The sequence below is a fragment of the Passer montanus genome, unplaced genomic scaffold, assembly GCF_014805655.1.
Source record: "Passer montanus isolate IOZ18808 unplaced genomic scaffold, ASM1480565v1 scaffold25, whole genome shotgun sequence".
Taxonomy (NCBI): domain Eukaryota; kingdom Metazoa; phylum Chordata; class Aves; order Passeriformes; family Passeridae; genus Passer; species Passer montanus.
The window spans coordinates 1,805,212-1,817,736 of NW_024367149.1; the positions used below are offsets into that span (position 1 = coordinate 1,805,212).

Here is a 12,525-nt window from a genome sequence, read left to right on the forward strand (position 1 = left end):
TGATTAACCTTTTAATCTTTAAGTTCTGTTTAGCATTTTATCTCAAATTGGCACCAACTCACCCCCCCAATACAACTGCAAAGATTTCAGTCCCTAAGTCCATGAAATCTACAGTTAAGCAACTCACCCCCCCAATACAACTGCAAAGATTTCAGTCCCTAAGTCCATGAAAGCTCCAGTTGAGTTACTTCACAAGATCATAATTAAAAGTTTATTTGCACTGTACATAATCACCAGTAATACACTCCAAATTTGCAATTTGGACTAAATGAAATATTGATTAACCTTTTCATCTTTAAGTTGTTTAGCATTTTATCTCAAATTGGCACCAACTCACCCCCCCAATACAACTGCAAAGATTTCAGTCCCTAAGTCCATGAAAGCTCCAGTTGAGTTACTTCACAAGATCATAATTAAAAGTTTATTTGCACTGTACATAATCACCAGTCATACACTCTAAATGGTTTGCAATTACAGGGGTACAGGAACTTTTTAAGAGGTATTGAACCTGCCTTACGACTCTTACATAATCAATCAATAAATCAATTTATTGTCAATGACTGGACTTGCCTGGCATATTCTTCATAGCTGCCTACCCCAACAGTAAAACTCACTTCAGCATTCTGGGCATTTCAGGTGCCACATATTAAAGTCCAATGCAACACAAATCCCTCATTTTGCTGCAGCAGCCCATCTTTAAAAACCCACAAGAGTGCCAACTGAAACCAGCCCCTGGCCAAGCACAAGGTTTGAGAGTTGCCTTCCAGAGGCTCCAGCTCCATCTCCAGGTACTTCCATCCACTCCCCACCAAATTTCTTTGAACAATGTGCTGATACATTTAGAACCTCTCTGAATAATAGTCACACTTCTGTCTTATACTATTGCTTCCTCCAGGACTCTACCTTCTCAAGCCCAGAAAAAACAAAATCAAACAAAACAAAGAAACCCAAAACAAAACAAAAAATACACTTAAAAATACATTTTGAAGTCCTATTGAAGTCTGTTTTGTGTTATGGTAACCACTGGCTAGTCAACATCCTTTCCTGGCCTTGAGAAGAGCAGCTGCCAAGAAATGGCCTTCAACTGCTTACACTGCAAAGGCTTTTTTAAAGAATTCCCCTGCAAGAGACAAGTTCCAGCTGAATGTTATTTCATGTTATTCCCATATGTAAAACATTTTGAAATATGCAAGTTACTTTAGCTTTAAGCAAAGTTCTAAAATACAAAGACCAAAGATTCTCCTTTATTAAGAAGGCAGTGCATTAGTTCTGCTCGTCTCTGCTTTTGCTGAAACGAGTGAAGTTACAGCTCACTTCACATGTCTTTAGCCATTATTCTATTGCACATTCAAGTTCCATCTTATTAGTCAGATATTTTTTCCAGGAGAAACCCCCATCTGAATGGAAGCCTCATGTGTTTAAACAAGAGGGGTCCCACCAGCACCCATCTCCTCTGATCCCCTTCTTGCTCATGGGGTAATAAATCTTCACAGTTCTTATAGTTCCATAATTGGGGGTATAAGAGGTAGGACTGCCTCCTGTTTTTAAATAGTGCCAGCTCGTCTCAAAAGGTTAAAAAAAAAAATCACCTCATTGTATGCAACAGACTAATAAAAATACTGTGTATCAGCATAACAGGAAATGTGCAACTCTGACACTTCTGCTTGAGGAAGTTATGCAGACTCCTGGAGTCAGGCAGCAAGAACAGCTTTTCTTTGCAGGTATCAAGTATTCCAGATATTTAGCATGCTTTCCCTTGTGTCAGCAGCTCCTCTGCGCAATCCATCCAAGCAAAGAAGACACATTTTCCATCTCTCAACAGTAGCTGAGAAAGGCACACAGATCCCAGTCTATATGTACAGATAATAAAATGCAACTAGCAGGCAGGAGAGAATGGTAGGAAGGTCCCTCAGACAGGATAAAACTGTAGAAATGTCCCTCAGGCACGTCCTGGTTCAGTCATTTTGTTTGCTAGAGTTGCATTTGTGACACAGGAGTACTCAAGGCCAGGGGCTCAGAAGGGGTCTGCAGAAGCCTTCCAAATTCCAGAGATGTGACATGGGGCTAGTTCTACATATCCTGAGTCAGCTGAATGATGTAAACATCCAAAAAATTTCATTTGACTTTGTCTATGTTGTCAAATATACACAGCAAGATCGCTGCATCTCAGCAGGCTGAGCTGACACCTCACAGAAACCAGAAGAGCATTCTCAGTTGCATTTCCAGTTCTCCTTCTCATCAGCATCTGAATAGGCATGTAGTGAATCCTTTGAGGAGAAAGAAAAAGAAGAAAAATACCAGAAATTTATTTTGTGTCCACTTCTCCTTCAATCCTTACTGCAATGAGGATCAAAGAATCCCAGCCCATCCTTTCACCCAGAGGACCAGGTAGTGTTACACAACCCCAACTCTACAGTGGTCTTTTGCCACCAAGAGCTGCCCTGCTACATGCCCTCTCTGCAGTTTCATCTCTCCTGCCACTGCAAGTGTTGATCTTGCTTAGGAAGAAAAAGAAACACCTTGGTGCCCACATCTCTCATCTTTGGGAGATGAACAAGGCAGGCTTTGCTAGTGTGAGATTTTTCTTTACCTGGGCTAGAAGCTGGTGACGCCTCAGCTGTCTGTAGAACTGCAGCACAGCAGGATCAGCTCTCACTGCCTTTGGGTCAAAATCCAGAACACGGAGTCCTGCAAGGCTTCGGGCTCTGGAGAGGGCTACATAGGCCTGCCCACTTTCAAAGACACGAGACAGGGAGATCTCCACACAGTCCAAAGACATGCCCTATCAAAGGCACAGAGAGCTTGGTTACAGAGCAAAGAAAGAACATTGTGATGTATCAACACTAACATGTCCTGTGAGTCTGTCCAAGGTACCGTCTTTGGTAAAAGGTTTTGATTTTTTAAAAAAGGGAATCAGTAGAAATCAAAGGCATTTTTCCACTGTCAGGAAGTTTCTAGGAGATAGCAGGATCCACTAACTAACTCCAGTGAGGCTCTTCTTGTGTGAAACTCTATAAATCCCATCTAATTAACACAGCAGGGAAAGAAATCCCGCTGGTTTCACTCTTAGTGGTTAAATGGAGGAGGCACCATTCTCAAGCAGTCCTCAGGGAGACCTGAGAGAGAGTTTGGGTAAGGCCTGGCCAGCCCTGTCTCATGGGTTGTCCCAGGTGCAGCAGAATTTACAGCATGGCCTAGTTTAAACTGTGGCATGGGAATAAACTCATAGGTCACAGGCCTCCAAGGCCAGTATTTATCAAGTATGAAGTCTTCTGGAAAGGAAGGAATTTTTAAAATATTACACTGTTACATTGAAAGTTATATTGAAAAAATCCCCACTCTGCACCACCAAAGGGTGAGTCCAGCCCAAAGAGCACAGCTGTGGCTCCAGCAGCTTCCTCAGTTACACTGCAGAGCTCAGCTCCCTACTGCTCTCAGGGGAGCACTAGGGACCTGACTCCTCTCATCGGCCCACAGATAAATAATGCTGCTTTATAGTCCAACTCCAACTCTGCAGATGGCAGTGCCCTTAAGGAAACCTCAGCAGTACTGACAGCCCCACTCTCTGCAGCTGGACACATATTCTGGCCTTCACCCCCACAAGGGCCTTTCAGCTTTGCCTCCTGTTTCACCAGCAATGCAAGCTCACCCAGGAAATAAGGTTTATAATGATGTAAAAGTCTATAGCCAGCTGTACAAGAACACCCACCTGACTCTTGTGAATGGAAATGGCCCATGCCAATTTTAAAGGTAATTGCTGACGACTCAGATGAACTCCTGATGGTCCTTTGATGACCCATTTCTCCATTTTTATGAGCTGTGTGACCCCACAGAGAAACCTCACCTTAGGCAGCCCTGTAGGAAGGGGAGTAGGAAAAAAAACAGGGATGTATTCCTGACACTCAACAGCCAGGACGTCAGCAGCTAAAGAACACCTTTTTTTTGCCTAAACCAAACTTAATCCACAAACAGTTAATAGCATGTCCTGAAATGATGTTTGACATCTACTTAAGCAAAAGAATTAAAGGCAGGTATTTTACCAGTTGAGATGCAGAGAAAAATAGATTTTGCAGGTAGCAGAACATTATTCTTTGAGAAGAACAAACAAAAATTAATCAAAACTTGCTTCAACAGAACAAACAGGAAATTCAAATGAGCATACACATTTACATACAGAATAGAGAACACAAGAGGTCTACAGATAGCTGTAGCTGATGCAGTGCATGACATCACAGCTCATGAGAGCCCCAAGCTTGCAGAGATCTCTCTGCTTTCCCTGAAATTATTACCAAGCTGTAAACAAATTAAGAAGTCATGAGCCATCAATGACAAACTGTTTTGTTATTTTCTCACTTCCTTAAACAAAAGATCAAAAGGCTTACTTACCCTTCTGTTCACTTTCAAACCCTACAACAACACCTCGTGCCCCATTCACCAGCCCTTGAGACACATCCAGATTCTTTGCTAACATCACCTACAGAGAAAAAGAAATATTTTAATGCACTGTTTCCACAGTCTGTTCAGCTACCTGCAGCTAAACTTCTTGCCAGGAAGCATAAGCACATCAGGCTGATTTGGCCAAATCATCCTATCCTGCCTATTGCAGCACCATCTTTCATTTGATTGGAATTATTTCACAGCCTTTCTTCCCTAGGATTCCTAATTACATCATTTTACAGCACTGAACACTTTACTTGAGCTATTTCTGTCCACAGCTGTGAGCTCAGATCCAGGGAGCAGTTTCCCCTTCACCAGGCATCACCAGCCTATGCATCTATAGATTCTGGGAACAGCTGAGGAGCAAGTTTCCAAAGCAAACAGTGCTGCTACTAAGTGCAATCCTACCTCCTTTCCATTCTGACAGCCCCAGCTCAGAGCTAGGTGCCCAGTCCAGCAAATATGGCAAGCTGTGCCATTCCTTTATAGGTGGGGAGGGCTGCTGTACCTGGAGCTGAGACTGCAGGCAAGGATTGCTTATGCTCTCTGCTACTGGAAGGCTTCTAAATTTGACTGGACATCTCTGTCAAAGTCACAGCAATCACCACTGTCCTCAAGACATGGACCTGAACTCATCTTCTATCTGGATAAGACTCTAAGCAGGAAAAATACAGAGATTGGGACAGAGTCTTCTGTTGGCCTGGCATAGCCATTCTAGATTGAATTTGCATTATATAAATTAATCTACTCTACACATTTCTCTGATATTCCTCCATTTTTCTTACGCCATTTGTTCTGGTCTATCACACGTGTATGTACACACAGTTACCTGAGCTCCAAGCTTCAGCTCAACTCTACCACCCACAGGACACTGAGCATCAATTAACTTCACTAGCATTGGGTCACTGTCCAAAGCCTCAAACACGTGCACTTCTCCTGTTAAGGAAAGAAAGACAGAACTTACAACTGTTGAACATTGAACATGAACTCTACACAGCATTTCAGGAGGTTCAGGATTTATTTCTAACAGTAATTCCTCTTTTAATATCCATTCTGCTCTGCTGCTAGGACATCCTCACACAAACCTGGTCACATCTAACAGCAGAGAGCTCACTGTTGCCTCTCTTGCCTATATAACTTCCAGAGCATGAAAAGGCACAGGAATGAAAGGTCAGCAGTAAATAAGAACTGAGCAGACAGCGTTTTGAGCAGTTTCACTCAGTACCAACACCAGATCTCCAAAGCAGACTAAGGAAGAATCCAAGGGCAAGCCAAAAAAAGCAAAAAATTAAATAGCCTTTAATTCAAGTCATGGCTGGATAGAGCATAGCCTTTCTAAGATGCTATAGAAAGAAAAAGTTGGGGTGTGGAGGCAGTAAGTTACCCACCCTACCTCACAGCAAGCAATGAGCTTGCTGTCTCTTACAAACCAAATAGTGACATTATGTTTTGAGCAGTTTCACTCAGTACCAACACCAGATCTCCAAAGCAGACTAAGGAAGAATCCAAGGGCAAGCCAAAAAAAGCAAAAAATTAAACAGCCTTTAATTCAAGTCATGGCTGGATAGAGCACAGCCTAAGATGCTATAGAAAGAAAAAGTAGGGGTGTGGAGGCAATAAGTTACCCACCCTACCTCACAGCAAGCAATAAGCTTGCTGTCTCTTACAAACCAAATACTGACATTATGGCTTTTTAAACAAAAAACTGTGCATTTTTTTCCCTAGACACCTCAACTCCAGCACACAGAGCTCAGACTGGTGCTGCTGTGCATGACAGAACACCAGTTCCACCTGACACCCCAGTTCCCTCACTGCATCCAGGCAGAGCTCAGCCCCAGAGGCAGCAGTTTCCTCCACAAGCTCACCTGGCAGGTGTTGCAAGCGTCTCTCATTGGTTATTTCTACATCATCTTTATGGGTGCACAGCCTCGTAGCCAGGATCCCATCACGCTCAGACTTGTGAGCAGCAGTCTGCATCAGCTGTCTGGTGACCTCCTCTGTGCACCTGGTAGCCAGGAAAAGGGAATTCTTCCTTAAAATGATCAGGAATAGGTCTGAGCGGCAGTAACCTCCACACAGCTAGATCAGTCTGTGCAAGCTGCAGGCCTCCAGAGAGGACAGAGAAGGATACCTGTATGAAGTGAGACAGCAGAGCCAGTGTGTGCCCAGCCCTGCCAACTCAGGATCCTTTGAATTAATTCACAGAAATTGCAGAGGGACCCTAGGAAGCATCCTTCCTTACCAGAGCAGCATATATGAAACCTGTCTACGTTAACTACAGCATTTATAGCTTTTGCCCACAGGCACACATTCCTGACAGGGTACAGAAAAGTGACAAACTGCTCTTTCCTCTGCTCCATCAGTGGGGAGCAGGGATTACAATGAGAGATGAGTTTCTCCTCACCTGCCTAAACGGATTTCACTCAGGAGTGAGACAAAGGTCCTGTCAGTCTGTCTCCGCACTTCAGTCAGCTCCACGTTTATGTGGATGCATTTCCTCCAGCTTTTTGCCTAGAAAAATCATTCTTTTGTTAAGAAAGAGGCAGACTTGAAGTATGAGAATGAGTTTAGGAACAGTTTTGTACCTGGAAGCAGAATTTGGTTTCTTCATTAGCCTTGCAGACTGGGGGTAGCTGTAAGAAATCCCCACAGATAATTAGCTGAATTCCTCCAAAAGGCTCATCCCGTTTTCTGACAGCCCTGAAAGGGATAGAAGAGAAGTTCTGAATGTCCTCCAGAATCTGGACATAGTCAGGTCCCAGAAGTTACTTCTTAATCTGTCAGCATATTCAAACCTAGACAACCTACAGTGAAAGATGTTTATCAGTAGAGTTCAAGTAATTAAGCAGTGCTAGTACAAAGCATTAAATTTGCTTTGCTTGCCTAGCCCAGAGGTCATTACTCTTGGTTCTGTAGTGGCTGTTATACTACAGCTACTTCTCTCTTCCAAGAGAGACCTTTTGGGCAGAGCTGTATATTCTGTATTCAGCTCTACAGACAGCACATAGCTCAGGAGATGGAGACAACAACCCAAACAGCCACAGCTGTGAGTGAGGAGCAGACATGACCAAAACCTATCTCATGGCAAAGATCGACCCAGATGCTTTGATTTCATGCTCCCTTACAGTCCTGTACCAGCAGCTGCCTTGTAACCATTCAGAAAATGAAAGAAAGGATGCAGACTTGAAGCTCAGAGAAATTAATTTCTGCTAGTTTGACCTAACAATGCTCACCTTGCCACTGCTTCCAGCTTGTCAAAGAACTTGCCATCCACCATTGAGATCTCATCAATAATTAAGTGTTGGCAGGCCAACCAATGCTGGCGCACCCCTGGCCTCTCTGCCAGCTGAATGCACTGTTCCAGGGGTGCCTTCCCAGAGCCGATCCCTACCACAGGACCAAAAAACAATGCTTTAGGATGCACCTGATTCTTTGGGAAGGGAGTAAGGCTCCCAGGCCCTGTCGGGCAGGCCGTCACCTGCAAAGGCGTGGAGAGTAGTGCCACCGATGTGACAAGCCGCCACTCCGGTGCTGGCTGTGGCGTACGTGATGTTCGGAGGGAGGGAGCCCACGATCCTCTTCAGCAGGAACGACTTCCCAGTCCCTTCGAGAGAGAACAACAGGTCAGTGGCCGGGACTTTCCCCGGGGAGCCGATGGGAGTCGCCGGGAGCCCTCACCTGCGGAGCCGGTGAAGAAGATGCTCTTCCCGCTCCGCACGGCGCCCAGCACCGCCTCCTGCTCCGCCGAGAGCCTCGCCGGGGGCCGCCTCTCCGCGCGGGGCACCTGCGGGACGGGACGGGGCGCGCCGTGAGGGCCGGGCCCCCCGCTCTTCGCCGGGGCGGCGGCGGCCGGGGCCGCACAGCAGGTCCCGCTCCTGCACCGGGCTGATGGCGGAGAAGGCCGGCGGCGGCCGCTCCAGCAGGCGGGGGCGGCGCGGCGCGTCCCGCGACCCGGCGGCCACCTTGAGGCGCAGGAGGCGGAGGAAGCGGCGCAGCGCGTCCGGGGGGCAGTCGGACAGCAGCACCTGGGCGCCGTCCGGCCCCACCCGCACCGCCGCCCGCCCCTCGCCCGCGAACCGCGTGAAGAGCCGCACGGCGTCACCGGCCAGCACGAAGCTCTGCACCGCCGCCGCCGCGCCGCTGCCGCCGGCCACCCGCAGCACGGGCTGCCGCAGCTCGTTGCGGCCCAGCAGCACGGTCGCGTTCCGCATGAGGCGGCGGCGCGGGGCGAGTCCCCCCGGCAGCGGCTGCTCCACGGCCGCCGTGCAGCGCAGCTCCGCCGCCTCCATCGCCCCGCCGGCCGTTCAAACGCGCCGCGTGCGCCGCCGCCAATCAGCGCCCGGGGCTTTAACTCGGCGGCCAATAGGAGGCAGGAAGGGGGCGGCGGGCGGGCCAATCAGCGGGCTGGCCGGCGGCAAGCGGGCCAATCAGCGGGCTGGCCGGCGGCAAGCGGGCCAATCAGCGGGCTGGCCGGCGGCAGGCGGGCGTTGCCAGGGCGGCGGGAGCGGGCGCGGCCATGGCCGCCCGGCGCGGCGAGCGGGACCCGCCGGACGCGCTGCAGAACCGCCGGCAGGCCGAGCGGGCCCGCAAGGAGCGCCGCTGGCAGCTGCTCTTCACGCAGTACACCGTGAACCCCCTCCGGCCCGGTGAGGCCTCGCGGGGGCAGGACAAGCCGTGAGGGGGCGGGGGGCAGGACAAACAGCGGCCAGGGAGGGTGAAGCTGGAAAGGGCAGCTGCTGCTCTTCCCTTCTCCCTGGGGAACCCGTCTGCACACTGAGACAGAACCCAGACATGACCCACTTGCCCAGATGGTGCCTTTAGTAACCACGGAGAAATTAGGCGACTATTTAGGGTGCAGAACTTCTAAATTCAGTGTAAATACAGAGCCAAGATAGGCTAGAGGGCCCCAACACTACCCTCTGCTCCTTCAGGTCCTGATTGCTTTCTACATGCCAATTCACAGTCTGTGCTAGCACAGGCAGGTGATGTAAGTAGATTCTTTCAGGTCTAAGTTTTTCAATAAAACAACAAAGAAAAATAATTTCCTGAGACTTGGCACTCTGCAGGCTGCCCTTGGGTGGGGTGGGACTCTGATATGGTAAGGACAGGCAGCATCCCATTGAAGGGCCTTTAGCACAGTTAATGCCCTTCCCTTCCTAGAAGTTGCCATTAATCAGTATTTCTAACTTATTTTCTTCTATGCACGTGCAGATCAATAATACATGTTCTGTACCTGGCTGTGATGCCAAATTCACATTGAAGCCATTCACCTGTCTCATTTCTCTCCAGTTCACATGGTTGCTAGGAAGCCAATGTCTTGGCATGAGAACATACAGGAGCCAATAGATGGTAAGAAGTCTCTGAAAGCTTGTGGTAACTACATAAGAAAATTATTAGCACATAAGATTTAATAATTGTAATCAGTCTAAAATATCCTGTATGTGGAAACACCTCTGTGACCATATAAGTTAAACTAATTTATGATTTTTGTTTGTAAAGCAGGTTTTTTTCCACTTCAAGTCCCTTTCCCATTACTTTCCATTTTCAGCACAAGTTTGCATCCATGCAATTATGCCCTTATTTTTAATTAAAATATATATAAACTATTAAATATATAAAATTCCTTATAGTCATACTATAAACATTTGGTTGAGAATCAGGAAAACAAAAATACCTAGACGCATGTTCTGTGTGTACATGTTGCCTGCCATTGCAGATTGTACCCAACCACCACGCAGTTAAACTGCTGAAATGACTGCCCAGTCTTACTTTAGAACACTGATAACAAGAGCCCTTATGGCAGCTGCTCCCTTACTGCTAACATGCTGATTTTATCCAAAAACCTTAATGGGTCAGGTGAGGTTGGCCTGCTCTGTTCAAGGGCTGGGGAGGGTGGCAAACCAAACCAGGGAAAGGCTGCAGGTCTCAGGCAACTGAGGAAGTCAAGAGCTGTCATGGAGCACAGGTTTGTGCTAGATGTGGTGCAGGAAAAGGAAGATGCTGCAGTACAGTAGGCAGGGATACCAGAATTAACAGGACAGTACTGTCAGGCAAGTCTTGAAACTTCCTCAGGAGATATTTGAGTAGAAATGTCACCGTGCATTCGGACAGTGTCATTCACAGAAGCACAGAGGCTGCCCCTACCCTTGCTCTTCTTGTTGCTTGGACAGTGTTAAGATGTCCCATTCCAACACATGCCTACAGGTGACTGATTTTTAAACACTTTCATTTGTATTTGTGTCTCGTTTTTTAAAACAACAGATGAATTCCTGAATCTTCTTCACCGTGCAGCAGTGGTGCCAAGAGAGAAATATCCAGAGCCACAAACTGAAAGCCAAGAAATTGGCTGGCATACAACACCTTTGGTGAGTAGGATGCTTAAAGACTCAGCCCTTTACAGGATTCAGAGATGTTAAGCCTATCACCCTGAAAAATACTCATGCAGGAAAGCAATTTGTGACAAACAAGGAGAACAAGAATTACACGGAATGAGCAGAGCTGTTCACAGAAAACAAGTTTTTAAAATTTACACCTAAGAGGACTTTTTACTTCACACTGGCAGAGACTTGTGAACAGAGAAGCAGTACACTTCCCCTGAGAAACCTGACTGCAAAACATCTACAGAGACAGTGACAGCACACTGCCAAATGCCACAGGTGTACTCAGGGCTGTTTATGAAAGTGTTCAGCCATGAGAAATGGTGTGGTGAGCAATGTGAAGTGACACACAGAAGTACTGTGAAAAGAAACGTGCTGCTGCACAGCACCTTTCAAACAAACTGCAAGCAGAACCATAAAATTAATAATCATGTAAGTATACCCAAAGCAGATACACCAGTGAGGATTCATCTTGGGAAGTGTGAATAAACAGAAGAAATATGATTAACAAGTTGAGACATCAATCATATCTGGCAAACAGCTGTGATGATGACTGACTTTGCAGATTAGCATTTTGGGAAAGGCAAATTTTGGCCTGTTATAAAGGAAACTAAGATAAATAAGAAAATAAGACAGTCTTCATTGACTTTCCATATTATATATCAAGTAAACTAGTTAGTAATGACAAGAGTGGAGACAGACATCCCAGCTGGGCTCTGTGGTATTAAGGAACTGCTGGAAAGATTAATCTGGCAGGGTAGAGGCAACTAAACTTCTGTGTAGGGAAGCAATTTTTAGAGTCAGAACTGATGATGTTGTTTAATTTGTTAAGCTTTCCTTATTTGGCAGGTTTGACCATAACAAAGCAGAGAACAGGACAGTGGTACCCTGCTCTTCTGTCATTTGGACATTTCTCAGCAGCAGAACACCACGCATCACTCCCCCCAGGAGGGACTGATTTTAGTAAAAGCACTTGACTGTTTGTTATTTTTGTTTCCCAGGTTCCTTTCGACCACAGTGATACCAGATTCTACTTCCCACGCCAGAAAACTGAGATTACCATCCATGGCTACCCTGCACCACGGGGAGAGAAGTCTAAAGACTAGGGAGAAAGCCACAGACAGAATGTTAATGACATCTAACGTGTTAGGTCCTGTTCATTATCTAGCAAGTCTGGCAGATTGCCAGTGAGAGACAAGAGAACTTTAACCTGTCCAGATTTACAACCTGACAACAGTGACACAAATAAACCTATCTGTAAGGCTCTGTATTCATCTCATTGCTGTTCCCATACCCATCTACACAAATAGTCTAAAAAAACACTCTAACATCTCAAAAAGCTTCACACTTCTTATTTTGACATTGGCAACGAGACCCAGCACTCAAGGTGACCAAATTCATCTTGACAGTAGTGGTGGGAACAAAGGGCAGGCTTCAGCCACCATTCATTGAACAGCTAAACATGAGTTACACATAGTTCTGTGCAAACCACTTAATGTGTTCACACAAAAAAGGTTTAAGTAGAAAACAATCCTTCAACAAAACAGACAGTAAAAAAAAAAATTAGTGATAAGGCACTGGTTTCCACTGGCTTTTTTTCCTTGCCACTGCAAAGCATCCAGCTTGTTCCACAGTTAACTGCTTGATGACAGCAGAAACACATCTTGCAACACAAATAAACACAGGAACTCCACTGGGGAGCACAGTTCTC

At 46.4% G+C, this 12,525-nt stretch overlaps 2 protein-coding genes across 2 annotated transcripts; one reads left to right on the top strand and one right to left on the bottom strand.

Moving 5' to 3' along the window:
* Positions 1 to 407: 407 nt before the first annotated feature.
* Positions 408 to 8,726, bottom strand: PIF1 (PIF1 5'-to-3' DNA helicase). The gene is given in 12 exon segments (XM_039711562.1): positions 408 to 2,267; positions 2,591 to 2,782; positions 3,710 to 3,855; positions 4,387 to 4,474; positions 5,267 to 5,373; positions 6,303 to 6,442; positions 6,842 to 6,948; positions 7,023 to 7,137; positions 7,671 to 7,824; positions 7,916 to 8,053; positions 8,056 to 8,224; positions 8,226 to 8,726. Coding segments are annotated over 12 exon segments (1,914 nt in total). The 3' UTR covers positions 408 to 2,210.
* A 188-nt stretch (positions 8,727 to 8,914) lies between these two features.
* FAM183A (family with sequence similarity 183 member A) lies at positions 8,915 to 12,082 on the top strand. The gene is made up of 4 exons (XM_039711638.1): positions 8,915 to 9,083; positions 9,727 to 9,786; positions 10,699 to 10,802; positions 11,816 to 12,082. Exons 1-4 carry the CDS (start codon positions 8,954 to 8,956, stop codon positions 11,918 to 11,920), a joined length of 399 nt encoding a protein of 132 aa, XP_039567572.1. The 5' UTR covers positions 8,915 to 8,953; the 3' UTR covers positions 11,921 to 12,082.
* The last annotated feature ends 443 nt before the right edge of the window (positions 12,083 to 12,525 follow it).